We start from the raw sequence: 27,150 nt of genomic DNA on the forward strand, positions 1-27,150 counted from the left end.
CTATGTTCTTTGCTATAATTATTTACCATCCATTTTCTTAAAAAGAGTTGATAAAATCTCATTTTTATGACTAATTCTTAATTAATTTCAAGGTCAGAAACAGTGTGTGAATGAATTTTTAGATCAATACTGTATTACAATTGAGGCCTAATGCCCTATAAAGGGTTAATAAAAACACAAAAGTTCAAATATTTGGTTGAAATCGTCGCCGTCAAGTATTTTACCTCCACCCAGACATCACTCACCATCTTCGACCTTCCTCCCACCACAACCCCTTCCATTGCCGTCACATCAAGTTACAGGAACAGATTATTTTGAAGCTTATTCTCAGTTGCATAAAAGCTTATAAAATTTTCAACGTGATTGAATGAATGTTACAAGAACCAATAAGAGGAGCCTTATTTCTTGAAAACTCGTCTCTGATTGTCTCTTGTGACATTAAATCTTGATTTAAATTTAACAGGCTTCTGTACAACCTGTCCTTAATCCCTAAAGTGGAGTTGATGATGATCAGAGAAGTTTTCTTTTTTGGAATGTCTTCTCTAATTGTTGGTTCTTATGGCATTTAATCATGATCAGAATTTAACAGCTTCTGTGCAACCGGACCTTCATCCCTTAAATGAAGGTGATGTTGATGATGACCATTGAATAATTATATAGGCTACCACAGCAATCAATCCAAAATTCAAATTTTATTTTATTTTATTGATTTTTTGTTGCAGTGTGGAGCGTGGCGCTTGACCTACAGGGTCCCGTGTTCCTGGTGGAGCCTCCACACAGGGTGGAGTTCTCGAATAGCACCGGAGGCCGGATAGACTGCACGGCACACGGAAGTCCCCTGCCACACATCGAATGGACGCTAGGTCAGATAAGCTCACATCTCACATCTCTGCAACCTGATCTAGGCTAAGTACCCCGCTATCTAGCGTATCGAGCAAAGCCGCTGCAATTCACTCGTGTAACATTACCCTGTGGTATGTGTGTTGAGGGAAGAGGGTGTCGAATAGATGTTAACGACGCTCTTTGAATGCTTCGGATCCCACAAGCATTTAGACAGAGCCATACATGATATACTGTATAGTCTGAAATAATAAAGCTAATGTCCAGTTTTACCAAGTTTGGCCAAGAAATTTGGACATAGTCAAGTCGGGTACGATTTTCAAGTGTGCACTGCAATATCGATAGTAATATCTATCGCAATAGAAATCATATGTTCCAGAGTCCACTCGTAGTAAACCGTACCTGATTTAAAATGACTTGATAAGCTTGATGATACCGGACATTAGTCTAATAAATATATTCTAGACTGATAAATATAGTCCAATTTATAAATTAATATCCAAATCTAATCCATATACTAAGTCATGCATTCATGATACACAATAAGCTTGAACCTTGAAATGAAGAAGAAAAACTCATTCGTCGTCATGGCTTGGGTTTTAATTAGCTCAATGAGCTAAACCGGTTTGCCGGCTAAATGAGCTTACCGGCGTCTACCTTTTCCTCAGTCTACCAATGCTTCATTTACAGATGGAATTAAATAGAGAATGCATTTATTCAAATGCTAATTAATATATAATTATTATTTAACTAAAATCCTAAATAAATGCTGCAAATCACCCCGAAGACTTCTGCTACTGCAGACATTGAAGTCTTCGGGGTGATTTGCAGCATTTATTTAGGATTTTCGTTAAATAGTAATTATAATGCTTCATTTCTCTATTGGTCTATGAATCATGCATTTAGGGGTGAACGATCCGGTGACATTCTTGAAAGATGTCAAACCACTTTTCCCAGTAGAACAATAAAGTGCACTAGAATCTAAGCAATTAAGAATTGTAACTATGTTGACCATACTTACTAGCGGTTGCGTTCCACATTCTCTCCTTATCAATTCATCTCGAATATGATCTTTTTCTAGTGCAACATCTCTAAGAAACTACATTTTTCTTAAAAAATAAATTAATGAATGAATGAATTTCCGTCACCTAAATTAAAACCTAAGCCATGTCGACGACGACGAGTTTGGAGACAAGATTAAGCAATATCTACTAAGGACCTTTTTTATGCATGATATTGAATTCGGAAAAACTAATGTGCTATTCATTTTTACTTCAGTGATAGTCAGATGCAGAAAACGTCTATATCAATTCCTCTGTAGTTTTCTTGTAGTAGTTTGAGTCAAAGTTAAGATAGCAGTATTCACCCAGGACTTTCAAAATGCATGATATTGAATCCAGAAAAACTAAAAACTAATGAACAGTATTAATTTTTCTCTAAAATAGGGAGCTTCTCTACTATTTCCTCTGTAGTTGTCTTGTAGTATTTTGAGACAAAGTTAAGATGACAATATTCACCATGGACTTTTTAAATGCATGATATTGAATCCAAAAAAACTATTAAACTAGAAAATAATGAACATTATTCATATTCGCTTCAGTGTTAGTCCAATATAGGAAACGTCTCTACTATTTCCTCTGTTTCCTCTAAAACGTCTCTACTATTTCCTCTGTTTCCTCGAAAACGTCTCTACTATTTCCTCTGTTTCCTCGAAAACGTCTCTACTATTTCCTCTGTTTCCTCGAAAACGTTTCTACTATTTCCTCTGTTTCCTCGAAAACGTCTCTACTATTTCCTCTGTTTCCTCGAAAACGTCTCTACTATTTCCTCTGTTTCCTCGAAAACGTCTCTACTATTTCCTCTGTTTCCTCGAAAACGTCTCTACTATTTCCTCTGTTTCCTCGAAAACGTTTCTACTATTTCCTCTGTTTCCTCGAAAACGTTTCTACTATTTCCTCTGTTTCCTCGAAAACGTTTCTACTATTTCCTCTGTTTCCTCGAAAACGTCTCTACTATTTCCTCTGTTTCCTCGAAAACGTTTCTACTATTTCCTCTGTTTCCTTGAAAACGTCTCTACTATTCCTCTGTTTCCTCGAAAACGTTCTACTATTTCCTCTGTTTCTCGAAAACGTCTCTACTATTTCTCTGTTTCCTCGAAAACGTTTCTACTATTTCCTCTGTTTCCTTGAAAACGTCTCTACTATTCCTCTGTTTCCTCGAAAACGTCTCTACTATTTCCTCTGTTTCTCGAAAACGTCTCTACTATTTCTCTGTTTCCTCGAAAACGTTTCTACTATTCCTCTGTTTCCTCGAAAACGTTTCTACTATTCCTCTGTTTCCTCGAAAACGTTTCTACTATTCCTCTGTTTCCTCGAAAACGTCTCTACTATTTCCTCTGTTTCCTCGAAAACGTCTCTACTATTTCCTCTGTTTCCTCGAAAACGTTTCTACTATTTCCTCTGTTCCCTCTGCAGTAGGAATATGAGTTCAAGTTAAGATAGAAGTATTCACCCATAATCTTTTTACATGCATGATATTGAATCCAGGAAAACTATTAAACTAAAAACTAGTGAGCAGTAATCTTTTCATTTTGGCATTAGTGATAGTCAAATGTAGAAAACGTCTCTACCATTTCCTCTGTAGTTTTCTTGTACGAGTTTGAAAGTAGTGTGTGTGCTTTTAGGCTATTTGTGTGAGAGAATTCTGGTGAATGCACATGGCTGAACAAGTATGAATAAAGCAACTAAGTTCGCAAACTACGAAACTTCCAACTCGCTTAATTCTTGTCCTGCAATGGATTCCGACAATATCGTGTCCTTTCCTACCGCACCGCATCCCAAATTAACTTAATTTCCTCTTGTCATAACTTTGTTGTCGGAGTGCATCACAACTGAAACTTCTGGCTTCACATTACCGGTATTCATTCGAGGGTGTTGGAGAATTGTCAACACTTTATACCTCTAGCTTTTATGGCTTCCGTCTACTACTTATATTATATTCCTCATATTACTCCCTTATATTACCAGACATATCATATATAGATATAAGACCTCCATTATTAGCAATGATACTCTGTACTGTATCATCCGATCTCCTTTATTAACAACGAGCAGGTGTTACCCGTGCTCCGTAAGGGTCTGTTAAAAGCACAAAACATATATTTATTCATTTATTCATTTATTAGAACTGTCACAAACACGATATTTGGAAAGAGAAACAGGCAATTGCCCAAAACTTCTTCAATTCCTTGATTTTGGCACATAAATAGTCCAAAGTGAGGTTAAGTTAAAAATTTCTGTTTTCACCAAAGAATAACACTCAGAGAATACCTATTTGAGATATGACTGATGAATTTTGAATTTTGAAGGGTTGATAAGAGCCGGAAATAACACTAAACAATCTGAAAGTTTCAATAATATTGAATAAACTTGAAAATTTTGAGCAGAAAAATTAAAACTTAAAAATTAAAAATTAAATTAATCTAGTTTATAGTGCTCATATTAAAATTATTAAGAGTAGGTAAACCCCATTTTAATAAATAATACAGTATCTGTTATTATTGGACAATTTTGTTGTATTAATTCATCTGACTGTTTTTATTTCATTTGTATCTTGACGTTTGTACAACACTCTGTGTTCTATGACAATAAATAATTATTGATTTATTATCAACTGTAATATTTTACAATAGAAAGCCTATTTGATTGGCTTTTACCTTACGTCAACTTTGTATCACAAATTGGATAAATCTGTCCTTACTTAATGCCATTACCAGACATATCATATATAGATATAAGACCTCCATTATTAACAATGATACTCTGTACTGTATCATCTGATCTCCTTTATTAACAACGAGCAGGTGTTACCCGTGCTCCGTAAGGGTCTGTTAAAAGCACAAAACATATATTTATTCATTTATTCATTTATTAGAACTGTCACAAACACGATATTTGGAAAGAGAAACAGGCAATTGCCCAAAACTTCTTCAATTCCTTGATTTTGGCACATAAATAGTCCAAAGTGAGGTTAAGTTAAAATTTCTGTTTTCACCAAAGAATAACACTCAGAGAATACCTATTTGAGATATGACTGATGAATTTTGAATTTTGAAGGGTTGATAAGAGCCGGAAATAACACTAAACAATCTGAAAGTTTCAATAATATTGAATAAACTTGAAAATTTTGAGCAGAAAAATTAAAACTTAAAAATTAAAAATTAAATTAATCTAGTTTATAGTGCTCATATTAAAATTATTAAGAGTAGGTAAACCCCATTTTAATAAATAATACAGTATCTGTTATTATTGGACAATTTTGTTGTATTAATTCATCTGACTGTTTTTATTTCATTTGTATCTTGACGTTTGTACAACACTCTGTGTTCTATGACAATAAAGAATTATTGATTTATTATCAACTGTAATATTTTACAATAGAAAGCCTATTTGATTGGCTTTTACCTTACGTCAACTTTGTATCACAAATTGGATAAATCTGTCCTTACTTAATGCCATGGCCATACATATCTAAGTAGATATTTAGCCGCACCAACATTGCCCCTCCTCCATCTCTCTCGATTCTCCGCGTTCTCCAATTCTCTCCATATCGGCCTTCACTTGACTCCACCATTTCCGTCGTGGTCTTTCTCTCGGTCGTCGTCCTTTTGGATTTCTTTTCAAATTTGTCCTAATTATGAAATTATAATTAATCGATTAATAAAAATGAAAATAGATCCATAAACATCCTCGGCAAATTAAGAATCTTTATGCAAAATTTCAAGTTAATCAGTTCAGTAGTTCAGAAGTGAATATTCGTCAAACAGGTATCTCGTATATTTATAAACAATTCCTTTCTATACATGTGGTATAGATGATTCTTCATATTATTAGAATAGAATAAACAATCTTATATAAGTATTGTCTAATAGTTGTGAGTGTCTTGTCTTATACAATCGTGTATCATTTTTCTCGTATTATTATTATTATTATTATTATTCAATTGTCCATTGACCTTAGTTATTCCATTCAGTTATACCCAAGTTATAACTTAGTTATACCTATCAGTTATTCCAGATCTCTCTTATTAACAATGTTAGTTAGTTAGTTTAATTTTTGTCACATAAAGCTGTATAGTCGAGCAGAGCTCGCACAGCATGTGACACGTCAGAATTTTATGACTCAATGATAATATAAAATATAATTCAATGATAATATTTCTTCATTTACATTAAATTCTGATTGAAACTGACTTGGAATCAGTTGATACTTCCATCATCAAAGTTTTTTACTAGAGTTACTGAAGTCCGAAAAATTTTTCTTTCAACGCGGCTCTCTCTCTCGAAGACCGAGAGGCCCGATGCTCTTTCCTTCACTAATTAATCTCACTACATATTAGCATTCTCCCTACTCTTGTGTCAGTATCCAGCTGTTTGCAGCATTCTTCACTACCGTACTCTGTCCATGCTACAAACTGTGGAAGGAGAAATCGGTTTCCCCTCTTCATGTTATAAGTAATACCTCTCGGACTTTAAATACAAGAGTACATAGGTTGTATCACTGGTCTTACTAAATACAAAGTGGAATGATAAGGAATTATAACAGACGTTAATATCTCTCTGTGCAAGGTTTTCAACACCAGTCTACTTTAAAAGAAGATACAACAGAGGAAAAAATACTCCGTAATATTTATTCTCTGATACAGCGTAGCTAACTGCGTCAGTGCGACATCTGAAGTAGAAATAACCTGAAAGTCCGAGCATATTCATTGACTTTTCCAAGCGAAACAAAAACAAGTCTATCTCATCTTATTCGAGTTTTTCCTAATCAAACTTGGTGGAGTTTTTTCTCTACCGTGGAATCTCAATGGAGATCTTGTTGTAAAAGAGCCTAAAAAGTCTCACTTGGACTTTTATGTATGTATACATTATTTTTGATCTATCATTAAGATTTAATATACATATTGATCTATTATATAGATCAAATATACATATCAAATCTATTATATAATAATCAAATTTAAATTTAATTCCACAAGTAGGTACAAACATTCAACTATAAAACACAAATGCAATTCACCACAATCAATTAAAATAAATAACATTCCTTACTAAAAAATAATAAATTGAACAATAATAGCATTAATACTTCTATTCCTAACTAGTAAGAGTTATAATGCACCATCTAACTGAATGGATTGAGGATTATCATTACATTATTATTCAACACTTCAAATAGCATAAGCTTGGTGGAAATCTACTGGCATAAGTGAGAACTTGTCCGCCAGTAGGAGTAGCGCCCGGAAACTAAAAGAGAGGAAAAAATGAATAAAAATAAAATGAATGCTGCACTAGAGGATTTCTAAACATACGTAATTCTAATCATACGGATCCTTCAACAATATGTAAAAAAAAATATTTTGCAAGAGACCTTCAAAAATAATAATAATAATAATATAGCTTTATTTACATTCTTAAAAGAACAAAAGCCTCTCTTATGAGGTATATGTGGTTGGCAACAATACTATTTCACATTAATTTACATTAAACAATTTTTCACTTTTATTATATAAATCGATAGATATCCAAGGCTTCACTGTATCATGGAGGCTAACATATGTCGAATTTATGATGACGGTTTAATGTCTTCCAAGACTTTGAACAAATATGATTAGAGTAAAGTTTTAGCTTTTTTTAATAAAGTTCGCTTTATTGTTTTTTTTTCTATTCTAGTCTATACAGCTTACACAATCTAGTTTACATAGTAGCACATTCATGTTTACTAGTAGCTCACACGATAGTCAAACTAAGCTTGTTTCAGGGTCAGACCATATTAAGCGTTTATTCAGGCGTTTTCAGAGTCGGCAGGGCAGGAAATTCTCCGATTGGCTGATGTGGTTTTCGCCTGAATCATTCTCTGTGTAAAATAAGTTGAGACTTGGCCCTCTATCCTAAGATATTACAGGGTTGCCAAGTTGTGTAAAATTGTAACTTTCTCAAATTTCCAATTCAACGTCAGAATTGGATGTAGAATATCATCCCCGATATCCTAGTAGTGCTAAAAAAGTTTCAGGGTTGAAGGATTAAAAGGGAATTTTACTTTTATGATAGAATTGGAAAATTAAAAAAAAAAAAATCAAGACCAGAATACGATCTTCAGACTACTTTTGAAAAAATAATTTCAATTATTTCTGAGAAACTTCCTCGCTTTCACCACCCACTTATCTTTCGAAACAAAAAAGTTTCCAGCATGTCGAAATGTCTCGACATTGACGAACATAATCATTAATTAAAAAATAACTATAGGTCGGATAAAAATTATCCAGACACCAATAGAAAGGAGACATTCTCTCCGTTAATTTGATATAAAATGTTTACGCATTACGACACCCCATGGTTCTGAGAGAAGTGATATTCAAATGAAAAACAAATCTTCGCGATGTTTCCATTTCATCATAAAAGTTAAATTTCCTCTTAATCATTCAACCCTGAAACTTTTTTTGCACTACTAGGATATCTGGAATGATATTCTACATCCAATTCTGACACATTGAATTGGAAATTTGAGAAAGTTGCAATTTTACACGAATTGGCAACCTTCGGATGGAGGGCCAAGTCTCAACTTATTCTACACAGACTATAATGTGGTCTGACCCTTATTGTTTTTCTTCTCTATTCCAGTCTATATAGGCTTCACAGTTTACACAATCTATTCTATACAGTAGCACAACAATTTCCACTTGTATCTCACAACCGATACTGAAAGCTATAGCTCTCAAGTGTACGGTTCCTAAGTAATTTGTGGTTGGTAACATGAGAATTGAAAGCAGTACCCACTGTTTTACATGAGGAATTTCGCACGTGATTGATGTTATATCTTGCTCTTGCTTGATACTATTGCAATCGGAAGCTTGCCTCAAGAGTGCAGTTTGGGTTGGTAACATGAGAATTGAGAACAGCAGTGTATGTTTTACAACAGGATTCAGGAATGTGTGTTCTACATTACAGTAACTATTATTACCTATTTATATAAAAGCGAAATGACACTCACTCACTCGCAGAACTAAAAATCTACCGGACCAAAAATGTTCAAATTTGGTAGGTATGTTCATTTGGCCCTTTAGAGGCGCACTAAGAACGGATTTGGAAAAATTTCCAAAGATACGCCCAAAATCTGCGTTTTTCCAGCATTTTTTTTTTGCGTTTTCTCTGCTTTATCAAGAACAAATGAACAGAAAATGTTCAAATTTAGTACAGAATCTCAGCTATGGTGTAATAATGTTGTGTTAGAAGGAACTTGAAATAACACCAAAGATACGCCCAAAATCTGCGTTTTTTGCAGTTTCTCAGCTTTATCGAGAACAAATGAACAGAAAATGTTCAAATTTACTAAAGAAGCTCAGCTGGGGTGTAATAATGTTGTGTTAGAAGGAATTTGAAATAACGCCAAAGATACGCCCAAAATTAGCGTTTTTTTTTGCGTTTTCTCAGTTCTTTCATCAAGTAATAGAAGGAAAATGTTCAAATTTGGTACAGAGGTTAAGCTAGGGTCTAAAAATTTTTTAATGTGGTGACTTTATTATTTCATCATAGATACGCCCAAAATCAGCGTTTTTCTGCGTTTTCTCAGTACTTTGACTTTCTGATGGAATGAAGCATGCTAAAATGAAAAATGCAGGCGAGTGAAGCGAGACCGCTGATCTCATTTTCGGACGATCTAGTCGGGGGTCCAGGGGGCGGAGCCCCCTGGCTAGACGGATATGGCGAGTGAAGCGAACCTGACGGCTAGTAGCCTGTATATTTTACATCAGGAATTTCATACGTGGTTGATGTTGTATGTCTTGCTCTTGCTTGCTCGATACTCTTGCAACCGAAAGCTTGATTCAAGAGTGCATTTACTTCTGGTTGGTAACTAGAGAATTGAGTGTAGCAGCTTCTGTTTTATATCAGAATTCAGGAATGTCGTTTCTACACATCAGTTGCTTTATTATAGCCTATAGTGAGGTTCATGTTATAATGACTGTGTTTGATTAGCAATGGTATTGCTATCCTTGTCTATTATTCAACAAAGCAGATCTCTTTCTCGCTTTGCTCTGTTGCCAGATCGTCCTTAAACAATGTAGAATTAAAATTATGAATTATTGAAAAATATAATTCCTTGCTTAATAAAATATAATATTGATTATTTTGAACAAGAATGAACAGTTAATATTACATCAATAAACTTGTATCATCTACCGTCTGTAGAAGGCATTGACAAGACAGAGGATCGGCAATGTTTTTCTCCTATCTTTCTCCACTGCCATTATAACGTGGACCTCACTAAATGTGTTTTACATAACGAATGTAGTACGTGTTTGAATGTCGGTTCTGACTATATTATATCCTATGTGTTTTACATGAGAAATGTCGTATATGATTGAATGTCGGTTCCGACTATGTTATAGCCTATGATTTCAATTCGTTTTTGAACTATTATGATAAGTATGTATTTTACATGAGGAATGTCGTACGTGATAGATGTTTTGTATGTCTCAGGTGACGGCACGCCCGTTCTGCCGATAGCCGAGCTGCGTCTCATCTTCCAGAACGGATCTCTCGTGTTTCCGCCGTTCATGTCCGACCAGTACCGACACGACGTGCATACGACCGTCTACCGGTGTCGTGCCCGCAACCCTGTCGGACAGATACTCAGCCGGGACGTGCATGTCAATGCCGGTATGTAGCCAATATTCGACCAGTATATCTAAATTGATAAACAGAGTGTAGTATCTATTCAACAGGGTGTATAAGAATACTCTAGGGCATTGTTCCTGGGTAAAAAACATATCTAAATAATATCATATTCAAATTATCCGGATGTCTCCAGTTACTCACACAGCGGTCATTTTGCTTTTTTCACTTGTTATTTTTTTCTAAATAATGGTTACGATATCGGACTTTTCACCCACTCTGTATAAATGCCTAGCCTACTTGCCTTGGAGGATGGCCAAGAGCCTACAATCAGAGACAAATAAATAGGTAGATATAGTGAGGTCCACGTTATAATGACAGTGGAGAAAGATACGAGAACAACGTTGCCGATCCTCTGTCTTGTGCCATCTGTCAATGCCTTCTATGGAGGGTAACTGATATCGGTTTTTTGATGTAATATTAACTGTTCATCCTTGTTTAAAATAATGAATTATATTTTATCAAGCAAGAAATTATATTTTTCAATGATTTCATAATGAATTTCCATAATCAAGATTAAATATGTTGTTAATTAATGATATTTCTACATTGTTAAAAACAACCTGGCAACAGAGCAAAGCAAGAAAGAGATAGCGCTATCCGCTTTGTTTAATTTTATTTATTTATTTTTTATTTATCTATTCTTATGGCTTTTATCGTCAGAGAGATCCTTTTGGATGTTCTGTCTCGCCGTATTACCCAATGTCATTTCCTATCAACACTCAAGTTTATAGGTTATGCCTTGGGTTCTTAATATTTTCTCACTAAAAATTTGCACTTAAACTTCCTGAGTTCCTATTCTATGAATTGAATAATATACCTTCTTGAATGATAAACAAGGATACCAATACAATATGCTAATCAAACACTGCCATTATAACGTGTTCTTGAATGATAAACAAGGATACCAATACAATATGCTAATCAAACACTGCCATTATAACGTGGACCTCACTATAGGTGTTCAAACTAAATGGGTTTACAAAAAGGCATATATATGAAACAGTATCTCTACTCTCTGCTACAATGCACGGGGATAGCTTGGCTATGTAGATGTGTCGTCACTGAACAAATTTTCGGCAAACATGTTTGTTGAGGGGCAAAGGGACAAACATTTTAAAAAGTTTGGATAATCATTGTTTGTCAAACAAAAATTACTGTTTTTCCAAACATTTTCAGTGCTTGCTGAAAAACTCAAAAACCTGTCTCCCCACTTACAAATATTTTGTTTGGTGACGCTTCCACACTGGTCGCGGGCAAACATTGTTTGTCAAACATAATAAAAATTGCCCAAACTGTTTCAACAAACATGTTTGTCGAACATTTGTTCAGTGTGGACACGGCTTTAGAGTTTTATTGTTGATTCGGTTATTTACAAAAGACTTGCATCTCTGTGTGAATCGACATTCGAGTTGAATCGACACAAGAGCTTTTCTCCAGGCGTTTTTCAGACGAGTGGGCAGAGTAGGAAACTCTCCGATTGGCTGATTCTCGATCTTGCATCAGCTGATTCGTGAAAACCAATCCAATCAGCCAATCGGAGAGCTTCCTGCCCTGCCGACTAGTTTGAAAAACGTCTTAGAAAACGCTCTTGCCTTGCCCTAAGTCATGTCGAAAGGTTGCAATAAGCAAGTCAACTTTTTTGAGTTGAGCAGTTAGTCCAGTCAATATAGACATGAAAAAGGGGATGTGCTCGCATTTTATATTGTAGTTATGATTTTTTAATATCTTTTTTTTTATACTTAAGAGAAGTCCAGAACCAATTTTTTCATGCAAATTTTCTTTATGCTAGATACAGAATGGCCCAAAAACCTCGTGTTTTCGGTACAAAATGCAAGCACCAATATATATAGTGACTCGACTAAATCGCCAATAGCCAATCAGAAGATGGCAAAGAGTGATTTATGGGTGTAAGTGCATGATCTTTGTAATTCTCTGTAGAATTGATAATGTGTGATCTTACACGTTCTCTGTCCAAAAATCCATTTTACCTGTCATGAAAGGTGTGAGTAGAACCGAGCACTCATTCCCAATTTTCCAAATGTTTAATGTTTTACCATTGCGCTACATTTATGTTTTTAAAGTTTTATCTTCATTCTTTATCCATTCAGGAGATTGTGGAAGGCAATTGTACGAGGGCAATCACTTATAGCACACGAAGTGCAACAAATAATCTTCTAAGGCCTCCTAAAGCTTACAACACTTTTTTCAAAAATCTTTTGTCTTTCTTAGTCCTAAATTGTTCAATAATGTGCCTGATTGCATAAAAAGTGTTGATGGTATTCATTCATTTAAAAAACAAATTTTCTAGTGGCTTTTTTCTTCTCCTCCTGAAAATATTGAGAGTTTGTTCCCTGTCATTGGTTAAATTTGATTTTAGTGACATGAAATATAATTATAATGCGTGAGTGGTGTGTGAGTCTGTGCGTGAATGCAGCAATTGAAAAACTTTTTTTTCATGTGAGTTACTCCTACTTGCAAACAATTTTAATAATTAAGCAGGTAGTATTCCTTTTTTTGACATCTTGTTAGATTAGTATGCAATTTTGTATAATGTTTATTATTTATATTACAATTTAAAAAATTATGCGATACTGTAATAGTTATTACGATAGCTGTTAATAGTACTGTTCATGTTTGAAAAATTGTTTTGTTTCAAATTATTGTAGTCTATTTATGTCAAAGTAAAGAACCATTTGATTCGTTTTCAAACATGAATTTGTATGATTTTTTCCAGTTGTAAAGCAAAAGTACGAAGTCCAAGTTTATGACGAGTATGTGATAAGTGGAAACACCGCTGTGCTGAGATGTCAAGTTCCGAGCTATGTTACGGATTATATCATGGTTACATCATGGGTGCAGGATGGGATTATAAATATTTACCCAAACACCGACACCGGTGAGTTCGAATTGAATATTCAACTTGAGAAAACTTCACTCTCTATCTCCATCTACCAAGATCTATAGAAACTTTCCATATACTTTCTATAGACCTTGGCCTCTACATGTGTTGCCATTCAATCTCCTGTCTCACCTCTTAAACGGTGTACACACGTACGTTTGGCTCGGATGAGCATACGTGTATGGGCTTGCATTCGCACGTCTGGACACTGTTCGCTGAGGCATGTGGGCGAACCGGAACCCTGTCGGTATTTTGTCTTGCTCAAAGGCGCCTCGGGCGAGCATTGAATGTACGTGTGGACGCGTTTTTGCCATACGGGTGAGGCAAAACGTAAACATTGAAGGCGTCATAACCTAATTCCAATGACAAATCAAATTGTGATACAATTGTAAATTGTAGGATTATTGTAATTTTGTAGGATATGTGGATTGTCAAATATTTAAATAGAAACATGTATGAAGTATATAATTTGTATCATGATTAATAAATTTAGAACTGCATGATTCAAGTGAAAATAGCTTCTCTACAGGGTTCCTACAAAAAAGTATAGCTCACATATTATCTTACTGTGGCTATCAAATCATCTTGTGTTTGTTTTATGTTATCAATCAGAGTTGGTAATTAAAATTGTAATCTTCAATATGATATTATATGTTTTAGATATCTAGGCTATCCATAGAGAGATTTATTCAAACTTTGAACTAGTATTCCTTAAAGGTAAATCTTGAAGCTAATCTTTTGGAGAATCTTGTTTTGTCATGTGTATGAGCAGAGTTAGTTTCAAATGGGCAGCAATTCAGTATTTGATTCAATTTATGGCTAATTTCGTTGAAGAAGACTGTCAATTTTGTAGGACAGTGTTAAGTGCTTTGATTAGGTCATCAAAACTTCTGGAATTATTGTAGAAATTTTCTTTTTTGAGATTCAGAATAGATATTGGAAACCAACAAATGAATCGCCTAATGCCAAGAATCTCAAAGTTAGGGCCAATCGTTCTTGTAAAGTTATTGCTTCCCTCATGATGGTATCATTTGTTTGGATAACTAGTTGAATTAGATTCAGTATATTAACAAAATAATGTTTAGACATCCTAATAAAGTTTGAATTGACAATCTCATATCTTATGTCATGTAGCAATTTATTTCCTTACTTCAACCTACAATCGTTCAACCCACCAACATCGTTTGTTAAGTTTTATTTTCGATTTTATTATACAAGTCATTGAAAGAAATGATACAGCTGCATTTTGTAATAATTATCTTCAATGATGGAATGACGCCATTGTTATCATGATGTGGAAAATTTACATCTACCATGTCTTCGTGTTGTCTGCAAATCAGATAGCTTTTTGAATGCCGAGGCATACGTGGATCGCGTCCACAAGGACGTACAGTGAATGCCGAGGCATGTGTACATACGATTGTTCGCGCGAATCTGTACGGACGTGTGTACAAGGCTTTAAGGTGCATTTTCGTTTGTGCGTAAACTTCCGCAGTCGATTACGACAAGCATTGTTGACATTCATATTGTCCAAATTTCAAGTGTGCCAAAACAGCTACTTTTCATCATTTGTGTTTATTATTCAAGAATTAAAACATTTCTTATAATATCAATATACTGCCATTTAAAAGTATAAAAAGTATAAACTCATCCTTCCCCATTAAAATATAATAGAACATAATCTTTTATGTTATTTAGGCAAACTGAAATCCTCCAATGTGAGATCCTCACCCTGTCGTGGTCGACGACGGTATTCACGCACAAACGAAACCCTAGCTTTACTATGAACTCACTAAAGGCACGGAGGAAAGAACACCTTATTTTTTTCTCTCTTCACACCTAACGTAGTATAGTTAAAAATAGGTCCTCGGAAGACATAGTTGACGTATTCCCTAATGTTAATCAGTTTGATTTAACATTGAATATTTCTACTGATTAATTTATTGGACTGATAATGTTATCTCACACCAGCGCAGCATTGGGAGATAGGACGGCTACATCCTCCAAAGACGTATTTCTAGCTACGCTACGCTAGGTGTGTAATGCTGTTGTGGGTTCATCCCATTAATGTAGTGTCATCTTAAGGTGCGTACAGATTTACGCGCCGCGAACATGAGCAATTCACTTTTAATCAATAGTGATTAATCAATAGACAATAGTGCGAAGACAATTGGGGTATCGTAGCTCAAAAATAATAAATATCATGTCAAATGCATTGTCAGAATATCTTTCTAATAGGGGTAGACAAATTCAAATTCAAATTCAAATTCAAATTTATTTATTTACCAATTCACTAGAAATTCACAAAATAACACTTATCAACTAATATACATTGGTGTGGCTGGAAAAAGAAGCCTTGAGCTCCAGCCACGAGTTCGGAAATATTCTTTAAATTATTTGTACATTTGCCGTGATAATATTCTAAAATACAAACTAAAAGATAGTAAACCAAAAACCAAAAATATGTATGAATAAAAACAAAAATCAATTCTTGAATCAAAAATCAACAAGCCCAATAATAGAAATAGGTAGGCTAATATAGAAATTATAATAATAATAATAATAAAAAAAAAATTCTTTTTTCAGGTAATCAAAAAAAAAACGAAGTTTAAATTGAGCGTGTTAAAAACAAGTTATAATTATAGTAATTTAGTTTTCGATTTTAAAAAAGTAATTCTCTTTTACCCAGGATCTTATTTTATTTAATTTATTACTTGTAATTTTATCCCTAATGAAATCGTCTGGTATTCTATTTATTAGCTTATCGCTCTGGAACTTGAATTGATGATTGCTGGTTGTCAATGCAGTGAAATTTATACTGTAAGCACTTACACTTGCTGGTCTTAAATTGTAAGTGACATTGCGTTGAGTAAATAGATGTGTATTTTTATTTATGAATATAATTAAGTTTGTTATGTACGTTTGGCGAAGCGTTGGTAAGTTTATCTCATCAAATATTAGTCTGCTAGGATAGCGTCTTGGTCTTCCTAGCGCAGCCCTGATGATATGCTTTTGAATAGTAAAAAGTTTATTGAAATGGGTGTCAAAGGCTGCTCCCCATACTTCTATATTGTAGTGGAAGATTGAGTGAGCATATGCATTGTAAATTGTTCTGAGAATGTTCAAGTCTTTCAATTGATTAATTTTGTAAAATATTGTAATCAAGTATTTTAATTTATAACAAAGATTTTGGATGTGAATGTCCCATTTAATATGCTGATCAATCGTAATTCCTAAATATTAAATATTTGAAATTTTCATTGACTTAACTCTTTCTATAGTTGAACAAGTACAGTTGGGAGTGTCGCAGTTATGATTATGTATTATTAGTTTTAAATGTTCTGAAGGTTGACCGCTTCTATTAGGCGAAAAACTTATATATTTAGTTTTTATTGTATTTAATGTTAGAATATGACTTTTCAACCACGACTTGACCACTGAGAGACCGCGATTTGCACAGTTGAATGTTTCATCCCAAGTTGAGCCAGAAAAGATTAAAGCAGTGTCATCGGCAAAAGATAGAGCAATACCATTCGGAATGCGTAGTTTCAATAAATCATTCACATAAATCAAAAACATAAGAGGCGATAGTACAGTGCCTTGTGGCAGACCATAATCTTTAATAATCTGGATATCAGTTTCCAAAATTTGGGTTCGATCCTTCAAATAGCTTGCGAATAGTTTTTTTGCTATCCCCCTTATTCCACTATTTTCCAACTTGTTTAATAAGATAGAATGTGGTATTGTATCGAACGCCTTCGCTAAGTCACAGAATACAGCAAGTGTTTTTTTATTACAATTGAAATTTTTGTCGATTATACTTGTTAAATGTAACACAGCATCCTTGGTAGATTTACCTTTTTGGAATCCATACTGGTTGCCCTCAATAAATTTATTTTTTCAAGAAAATTCAACAGTCTTGCTTTTATAATTTTTTCCATGATTTTAGACAAGTTGCTGAGTAGACTAATAGGTCTATAATTTTGTGGATCATCAAGTTTATTGGATTTAGGAATCGGTTTTATTAAGGCTACTTTAAATTTTCTGGGAAAATATCCTAGTAGAAAGCATCTATTAACTATGAATTCAAGAGGACAAACAATATAGTTTGAAATTTTCTTTAGACATATGCTACTTATGCCATCCGCACCTGGAGAAGAGTTTGGTTTAGCTCATGAATGTATTTATTTATTTCTGTAACATTGGTTGGGCTTAGAAAAAAGCTATGTAAGGTTCTAGGTGAGATTGTTTCGGGAATTTCAATTATATTATTTTGAATTAGGTTTTTAGCATATTTCCGGCCTACTGTTGCAAAATGTTTATTTAGTACGACAGCTTCAATTCTAGCTTCAAATTCTTTAGTTTTGGTTTTGGTAATTTCTTTTATGCAATCCCAAGTTTTCTTAATATTACCTTTATAATTGAGAAACTTTTGATTATAGTATTCAATTTTTGCTTTTTTGATCAAAATGTTCAGAGTGTTTCTATATCGCTTATATTCCTCCTTCAATCTAATATTAAATGGTTCTTTAGTCAGTTTCCTATGCATCTTGTCTCGCTTTCTTATAGAATTAATAATGCCCTGACTTATCCATGGCTTCAGTGGTTTTCTTTTATGAGGTATCTTAAAAGATCGTGAGCTAAGTTTAATGTGGTCCGTGAGTGTATTTATAAAAGCATCCACTAACTCATCAATGTCTTCAGTATTGCTATTAAATATCTTATCCCATCTTTCTTCTTCTAAGCTACGACATAATTTTTCATAATCAATTTTGACTATATCATTAGTCGATGAAATACTCTTAGTTTTTATGTTATTCTGATTTAAATGGATGGTTGTGCAAAAATGATCAGTAATATTTGATTCGATTACAGTTGCTAATATGTTTTCAGGATTTATATTCTTATCTTTGAGAAATATATGATCAATACATGTCTTAGTATTATTTTGAATTCTTGTTGGTATATTTATGTAGGATTTAAATCCATTTAAATGAACAGCACTCAAGTATTCAGACAGAGGATGGAACAGATAAATAAGTGGGTGATACAAACATTTTTCTTCGACATCAGTCAAATATTATAATTACTAGTGATTTATTGTTAACTTCGATTTTTTGTAGCTTTGATTATTAGTAAATAAATTTTTATATTGTCTAAACAGCTGATACTCTCATTCAGCGGTCAGGGTTTTGCCCTTGCTGGGTGGTGCCATGTAATTTTAATTTATTTGTAAAATAGCATAATATTATAATCTAGAATATTCCTTTTGTAAGTTTTTTATTTTGTATTTTTTTTTATGGGCAATAAAGATGTTTAAAAAAAATATATAAAAAAAATCAGCTAACTATATCTGTATTTTTACAGAAACGGTAAGATATATATATATAAACAGCTTGGCATCAGCTGATTGAAAGTGAATTGCTCATGTTCGCGGCGCGGAAATCTGTACGCACCTTGATATAAACTTGAGAACTGTAATTTAAACCTAGAACGATAGGTGCGTTACGGTTTCTCCGTGTATGTCAATGTGAGGAACAGGAGGTAATCTAAAGGAGGAGTAAACTAAAAGAACATTCAAGATTAAATCAATCTCATACCCCAAGATTAACTACACTGTCATTCCAGAGATTCCGTAACAGGCTGTAAACGCAAATTAGAGTAAACATTTCCGATGTCATCTTACAATGTGAAGAGAAACATTTGACTATTTTAGATAGAGAGTGACACAGAATAACGGGAACTTTTAAAAACGCCATTACACATTAGTGGGAAGGGCAAAAATGATTTTATTAGAACTAATGTAAAGTTCAAGACTTGCCATTTGAGAATTATTAATAACATCTATCACTTTTTGACAATTACTTCTTCAAGATGACTTCCTCCTGAACGAATACACTCTTGAAATCTGTGTTGACGGTTCCTCATTGATCGCTGCAGCATCTGCGTTTCCTGGTCCCATGATCTGTCCACCTGCGATTTTCTGTTTGTGGAGCTATCTCAAATCAAACGTTTTCTCAACTTGACCAATAACTGTGGTTGAATCATAACAGACAATTCAAAATGAAATTAACAATATCCCAGCTGAAATGTTACAGCAATCGTTCAGGAATCTCATGAATCATGAATGACATGAATAATACATGCCATTTCATTATTATAAATCTACTAGTTTCATGAATTAATTCGTGAAAATTATATTGTTTAAATATTTCCCGTTTCCTAGCACTACCAATAAAGAATCATGAGAATAGAGAATAATGAAAATACATATAAATAATGAGAAATAATTATTCTCATATAATAATGAGAATACATAGAATAATATGAATCATGAGAATACATGCCATTCCATTATAAATCTACTATTTGTATGAATTAATTCATGAAAATCACATTATTTAAATATTTTCCGTTTTCTTGCACTTCTAATAGAGACTGTGAACGCCGAATGTGTAAACTTAGAAAAGTAAAGATTTTCTTCTGGACATGTTGAGTCTAGGAACATGAATGTCATGATAAATACACGTCATTTCATCGGTAATTCACTAGTTTTATTATATTTCCCGTAGAAATGATATTATTCCAAGATTTAGGTACAGTTTCGCTACACCATTCTGTATTTTTCATCAATTTCCATGATAGTTTTTTCTTATATTCCTCCAGAATCATTACAAGTTCATTATTCAATAATTTGAAGTTGATTTCCTTTTTGCAGGTGGAAAATATACGGTGCTTGGTAATGGTGATCTGTATATTTATAATGCGGGCCCAAGTGATGGATATAAAAGCTATGCTTGCCGCACTGTACATAAATTAAGCGGCGATGTTCATCCGAGCTCTTATCCAGGACGTATAATAATCACAGGTAAACACAGTTAAATAGAATCACAACAAATGCATTCGTTCTTATAGTTGAGAGGTAACAGGGACATGTTGAATCAGGAACATGCTTTGTAATACAGGAGAGAATAAAAAATAATTGAAGAAACACGGAGTTTATTAGACACAATACCACGCTAATAAAGCTATTACTTCCAACTCAGCCCTTTCGAGCTGAAACCTTTATTTTTTATCTTTAGTTTAAATATTTATCATTATTATAAACTTTGTTATTATTCTTTCAAATTTCATTATTATTTATAGTTTGTGATGTATTTTATTATTTCTAGTGTTTTGCTTTCTGTCTGATTATTTGCGACTCCTCCCTGCACACGGGCAAATCATCCAGGCAGGGAGAATATTCATGTAATTCATAACACTTTTATATTTTGTAAATATGTCATATTCTATGAATAAACTAATTTGAATTTGAAAACCTATTTGCGCAAATATATACATCTTGCCACTTGTGATCGGTGAGAATCACTTCCACAAAATGGCGTACATGACGTTTATTTATTTATTTATTTTACAAAGGCGACTTTCTAGAAGTATTTTAAGCCTAGGTGACGATGATGTGATGAATGATAATACAAAGAAGGTAGAGTTATGAATGAATAAAAATTATAGGTTATGCTATCCACTAGTTTTGTTGAAACTAGGCCTGATCACATTCAATACTGTTATGTATCAAAGGAGAGTGACATTGAATTACATGAAAAGGAGAAAGAAGTATGGTCAGTGAAGGTGTGGTTGAACCTATTTCTGAACCAACACATTGGTACACAAAATATCATGATTATCAAAAGAGCAAACCGGTTCCATACAGGATTCTTGAGAAGGGTTACCATCATGGTGAAAGATTGAGGCATGGCTATGCCGGTTCATGTCCAAGTAACGGTGGAAATAGAAATCCTTGTTCCTGTCCTGAATGTGAGCTAAATGATTGTAATATTGAAGAGAGTCACTCACTTTAGAACACATTCGCTAAAGAGTTATTACTAATATTTTGTATTTATATTTTATATTCTTCACAACTTTACAGCGTTGGTAATTTGTTATCAACCAAGGGCGTGTGCTAGAACGAAGCTAGTCGCTTGCTATTTGTGGAAGAGTTGTTGAAAATTTGAACGTAGTATTGTATTTGTCCGGTAAATGGAAGCTGATACAATGAATTTTGTATGCTCTACAAAAATAGTAATTGCTTTGTTCTAGTTCATTCATTACTATACAGTACTACTTGTTATTTGCAGTAGCAAATACTGTTTCATATTGTGAGTAATAATAGTTTCTAATAATAGTTTCATATTGGGATTAATACTTTGAAACCTCGATCAGGTTTGATTTCGAATCTGGAGCAATGACGTCGGGTCGCCGCCAACCTGTCTCCCCGACAACTAGTCTCCTCGCTATTTTGATCTTAGGCGTCAGTAAATCCCCTGGCAAAATATACCATTGCCGTCAACTATTCTCACCGACAGTAAATCCCCTACTAGAACGAAGGAGCTTAGTTGTCGGCGACTACTAAGCTCCTCACACGCTCACAACAACTAGTCTCCCCGACAGTAAATCCCCTGCTGGATAGGCCTAAGAGGGGTCTGGTTGTCGTGATCGTACCCAACAACTAAGCTCCCCGACAGTTAACACCCTATTGAACATTGAAACCAGCTTGAAGCGGGCGGGGAAGTAGTAAAATCACAGACACTGTTTCACACACTCTATGAATTCGATTATTAGAAGAAAAGCTTGTTCATTTTGTCACTCCTATCACTGCAAGCATAAAATGAAAAAAAAATAAACTATCTCTCTTTCCAAATTCAACTGACTTGGAAATGTTCCTTATTGAATTGGCAAGCATTTTCAGAATGAGTTTGTACGTCTCAGGTGATTCCTGCATGTATGTATAGAATATAACATATATCATCAAGCAAAACTCTGATCTACTGTTTAGTCTTCAACTTATGGCATTCAAAATTTTAGATTGAAACTTTATACACTTATATTTTTGTTTTTCCATGTAATGTAAATTGTTACATTGATTTGTCACTGTTCTCTTTTGATTAATTATGATTGATCAAAGTTAATCTTGATTTTTTAATATGGTATTTTTTACTAATATGAACTGTAAAGGGTTGTGTGGCAGCGAGTCCTAACTTCGACCTTAATAAAGTCGAGTTCGGTGACGACAACCAAGCTCCTTGCACGCTAGCGTCAACTAGTCTCCCCGACAGTAAATCCCCTACTATTTCAGAGGGGACTAGTTGTCGGGACCGTAGACGACAACTAAGCTCCTCGGACGCTGACGACAACCAAGCTCCCCGTTAGTAAAGCTCCTCTCTCAGGAGCTCAGTTGACGCCGTCAGTAAATCCCCTCGAAAGTTGTTTTAAAAGAAGCTTTACTGTCGGGGAGCTTAGTTGGCGCGTTCCCATCACGTTGCATCAATTATCTCTTTTAAAATTGATTGACAAATATCCCAATATTTTGCAAGCAACAATTTGTTCCAATGTGCTTCAAAATCCGTATTAGCTTGATTTCTCAATCAATTGAATTGGTAAAATATTCTATGTTATGACTGTTTATTTTTTTTTTAGATATTTCAGTTATATTTCTCTTCACAGTGAGCTTGCGCTTTGCGTGAGCTTTCCCTGGGAGCTTGAGCCCATAGGCAAGGGCCTACCCGACCTTGGGAAATTCCCTGTTTCTATGCATGGTGCATTTTCAACTTATATCAGAAAATATAACTCGGGTGAAACTAAATTGAGATTTGCCTTGCTAAGCAAACCGTGTTCAACAACTTATGATATGTGGCAGTTCCAATCGGATAAGGAATCATAGAATCGTATAGATCTTAAAAAGAAGAGAAAATAAAATGCATTTTCTTTTCTAACAGAGCCGAAAGGAAATGTGCAGCCTCGAATAACTGTAGAGAAGCATAGCCGCAAACAAGTGAGAGTTGGTGATGACGTCACGCTACCTTGTGTCGCTCAAGGATATCCCGTTCCTACCTACAGGTAAATAAATTCTATAAGCATATATTCTTGAATATTTCAAAGTCATATCAAATCACGTGAAGTAGGTCTACAACTATTCGAGTACATAAATTTGAGAGTTCATGAAAGCTGCGATCAAAAACAAAAGACGACTAAGGTGGAGACTGATGGCGTTATTGACTCCAGTTGCAACCTATACAATGGAGGAGTGTTTCCGGTTTCTATGATAGGTTTATCATATGACAGGTTTCTATGATAGAGACTATGATATTATAACTTGTTTTGACATGTAACATACTACTGAGCCATGCTTGATTACGTAGTGTTTTGTGATACAATAAATTCTATTCTCACTTACTTACTTACTTTACTTTCCCTCTACAGTCCGGTGTGGACCTTGGCCTCCCTCACGATTTGACTCCATGCTTCTCTGTCTTCTGCCTTTCTCTTCCACGTCCGCACTCCCATGATGTGCAAGTTCTCCTCCACATCCCTCAACCACCTCTTCCTTAGTCTTATAAATTCTATTCTATTCTTACCTTATTTGAGATTTGAAAGTTACAGTGGATTACGGCAGGTGCATCTAATATAAAGAACTGACCTCATTCAACATTCTAAAATTGGAAGTGGATATATTACTTCAAGATCATGTCATTCAATTTGAAAGTTTGATGTGCTAAATAGGCTACTCCAATGTTAGATTTTCCTCTAAACTGGTCTTGAATTTGTAACTAAGAGGTAACGTTCAATGAGTATAGTAGACTATTAGAATTCTGCAGTGATAAATATTATCGAAATATAATGCTACTATTAAGGTTTGCTCCTTCAAATTATTCACCGCCAAATAATTCATTCACTACCGTATTATGAACATTTCTTATTCGATGGATTTAAACTAAATATTACCTATTATTCCGGTGGATATAATATTACTTTTGCATTTGGTTTATAGGTGGTTTAGAGAGGAGAAGGATCAGCTTTCTCCGGTGAGCGTGGGAGACAGGATATCCCTTGTTTCCGAAGGCCTACTTAGGATATCAAAAGTTCACCTCGATGATAGAGGAAAGTATTTATGCTGGGTCAACAACTCTGCAGGTGAAGAAACTGTGCAAGTGACTCTCACAGTAACCGGTAAGATAATATTGTGATGAATCAGATCTAAATAATTATTATTACGATTAATTTTCTTGTGAACATTTTTTGCGTGTCAGTTTCTAATTTTTCTATTTTGTCTTATTTTTGAGAGTTTTCTATGTCTCCTGGATCTCACAATTATCTTGATGAGATGCCTTCTCTCATCATTGCTCAATTCCTAAGCACTGTTTGGCACAGGAATTCCTAATTCCTGTAAGCACTGTGCACCACGCTTCAGGAAACTTTCCACTGGTGACATTTACCGGGTGTACAATGTTCACACATGTAACTTTTTTATTTATTCATTTAAAATATTGTTGAACATACACAAAATCACACTCTAATATAAATTTTCCAATCGAGTAACTTTTTCTTAAGAACGGCGTTGTTTGGAAATTTTAAAGTGCTATATTAAGTTAGTAATACTCTGCGGTTTGATTTACAACCTGGAATACTTAGGCTCAACTCACACTTACGCGACTCAGGTCGAGAAGAGACTCGAGAGCATGTGTTTCCAAATGGTGACACTCAGACCAGTCGATTCTAATCTCCGCGACTGTCACCATTTGAAAACACATGCTCTCCACTAGAATCTCTTCTCGACTTGAGTCGCGTAAGTGTGAGTTGAGACTTACCATTTTTTAAGATCCAATTTCATTTTCCATTATTGTATGATATGAAAATTTTAATTTTTATAATGTTGCGTATTTTGGAACAATCAGCCTAAACATAATAAAATAACGAACGTTAAAAAATCATCCTTTCTCGCTTTACAAGCGGTATTGTGCAGTCACAATGCCTTGTAGATATATTCACAGAATCCGCCATTTCCCTAGGTGTGCCCATCTTTATTTCGCTTTATGTTTTTGTCCTCTAAAGCAAAACAAATGATGTTAAAATAAATTGTTTTTCAAAGTGGATTTTCATTAGTATTTTTTATTTTTGTATTTTTAGCCGGTACAATGTTTTGTAACAATATATTGTGCGAAATTAATTAATTTTTTTTTAAATGGATGTCAATGTTATGGTCTAAGGTTTGTATATCTTGTAGGTCTTGGCACTACTGAGATCTTGATGAAGTGATTGTTTCGGTTGCAGCGCCTCTGAGCGCCCACATCCAGCCCCAGAACCAAGTAGTGGACGTTGGCAAGAAGGCGTCCTTCCAGTGCATCCCCGGCGGATCGCCCGTCAGCCGCGTCGCGTGGTACCGCAACGGTCGCCCAGTCGCTAGCGACTCCCGCTTCCACATCCTCAACAGCCCTGAGCGACTCACCATCATGCCGCTCTCCAAGGACGACCACGGCATGTACCAGTGTGTCGTCTCCAACGACTGGGACATGGCGCAGGCGTCCGCCGAGCTCCAGCTTGGAGGTATAAATGTATGCGAGTCTATCATTTCGTTCACATACAACTCATGTTAATTTCTGTGCTGTCGTTGTCATGAAAAATGAATCTCAAACTCATATCATATAAAATAATGTGTATGCTCGTCTATCATTTCTTTCACACACAAATCAGATCAAGTTTTATCCTTAAGGTGCGTACAGATATACGCGCCTCGAACACGCTGCGCACTCGCTCCGATCATGAACGTTACGCCAGATGTTACTCAAGGGAACGCTAGAGGTTCGAGATATGTTCGAGGGATGATCGCGCGCTTGTCGTATTGTTGACTTCGCTACAACCTAACCTCACAAATGTGAAACGTTCAGTCCAGCTGATCGGGTGACAAAACTGAAGAAAATATTCTGACCAGGGAATTGCTGGGTAGCATAATAATACATTATGTCTATTAATTATGTTTATATAATAAATTGATTATAATTATTATGTTTGTTGCTTTTATTTATTTACTATTTATTTATTTATTTTATTTATTATTTCATCACATTACATCATAATATTGGGAATACTCTCATTTGATAGGTGATTTGTCAAATATTGCATCCTTAGAACTAAGTAAGATTTCTAACAGGTAAAATGAACAGTAACAGTATATAAAAAATTATATAACAAAGTGTATCCTATATTAGGTCTATCATTACTCTTAGTCCCAAAAATAGAGCAAATGTGAGCATTAGTCCTAAAAATAGAGCAAATGTGAGCATTAGTCCTAAAAATAGAGCAAATGTGAGCATTTAATTTGTGTCATTAAGTGCAGAGTTTATGGTTAATTGAATTCTGCCACCGAGTAGTTCGCTGTATCAACTAAGATTCTTTTCACAGATTTCTTGAAGAGCTTTAGAAATTCGATTTTTCGAATTGTCTCAGGTAATTTATTATATAATCTTAATATGAAATTATGAAAACTTAATATTTCCAAATTATGAAACGTTGTAATATAATATTGATGATATATTTTCTTGATGAATGAAAAATATTTGAGATAGAATTGATAATATTACTAACAAGAATCAATTAATAATATTATATCGGATATGACTCAAATAACAAATATTTTCTATAGAAGGCGGTGGAAAATGAAACATGAAAACAATGCTCTCCTATGGAATCGATTGACTTGAAAACGTGAACGTTATTATACATGACATTTTAATAATAGTTGTTTTAACTACTTGAGAAAATCATTCAGTAAATGTACTTCAATAGACTCAATCATTCTAACAATAAACTTTTTGCAATTATGCACAGTAAATTAATAAGTTTACTT

At 34.4% G+C, this 27,150-nt stretch overlaps 1 protein-coding gene across 1 annotated transcript in view; it reads left to right on the forward strand.

Annotated features, from left to right (window-relative positions):
• LOC111049177 (Down syndrome cell adhesion molecule-like protein Dscam2) overlaps positions 1-27,150 on the forward strand; it is a 390,077-nt gene that overhangs the window by 303,044 nt on the left and 59,883 nt on the right. The window contains 7 exon segments of the mRNA XM_039422097.1: positions 723-863; positions 10,376-10,555; positions 13,308-13,469; positions 20,191-20,340; positions 23,246-23,366; positions 24,298-24,476; positions 25,578-25,850. Coding sequence (XP_039278031.1) covers positions 723-863; positions 10,376-10,555; positions 13,308-13,469; positions 20,191-20,340; positions 23,246-23,366; positions 24,298-24,476; positions 25,578-25,850 — 1,206 coding nt within the window.

The sequence above is a fragment of the Nilaparvata lugens genome, chromosome 2 (genome assembly GCF_014356525.2).
Source record: "Nilaparvata lugens isolate BPH chromosome 2, ASM1435652v1, whole genome shotgun sequence".
NCBI classification, from domain to species: Eukaryota; Metazoa; Arthropoda; class Insecta; order Hemiptera; family Delphacidae; genus Nilaparvata; species Nilaparvata lugens.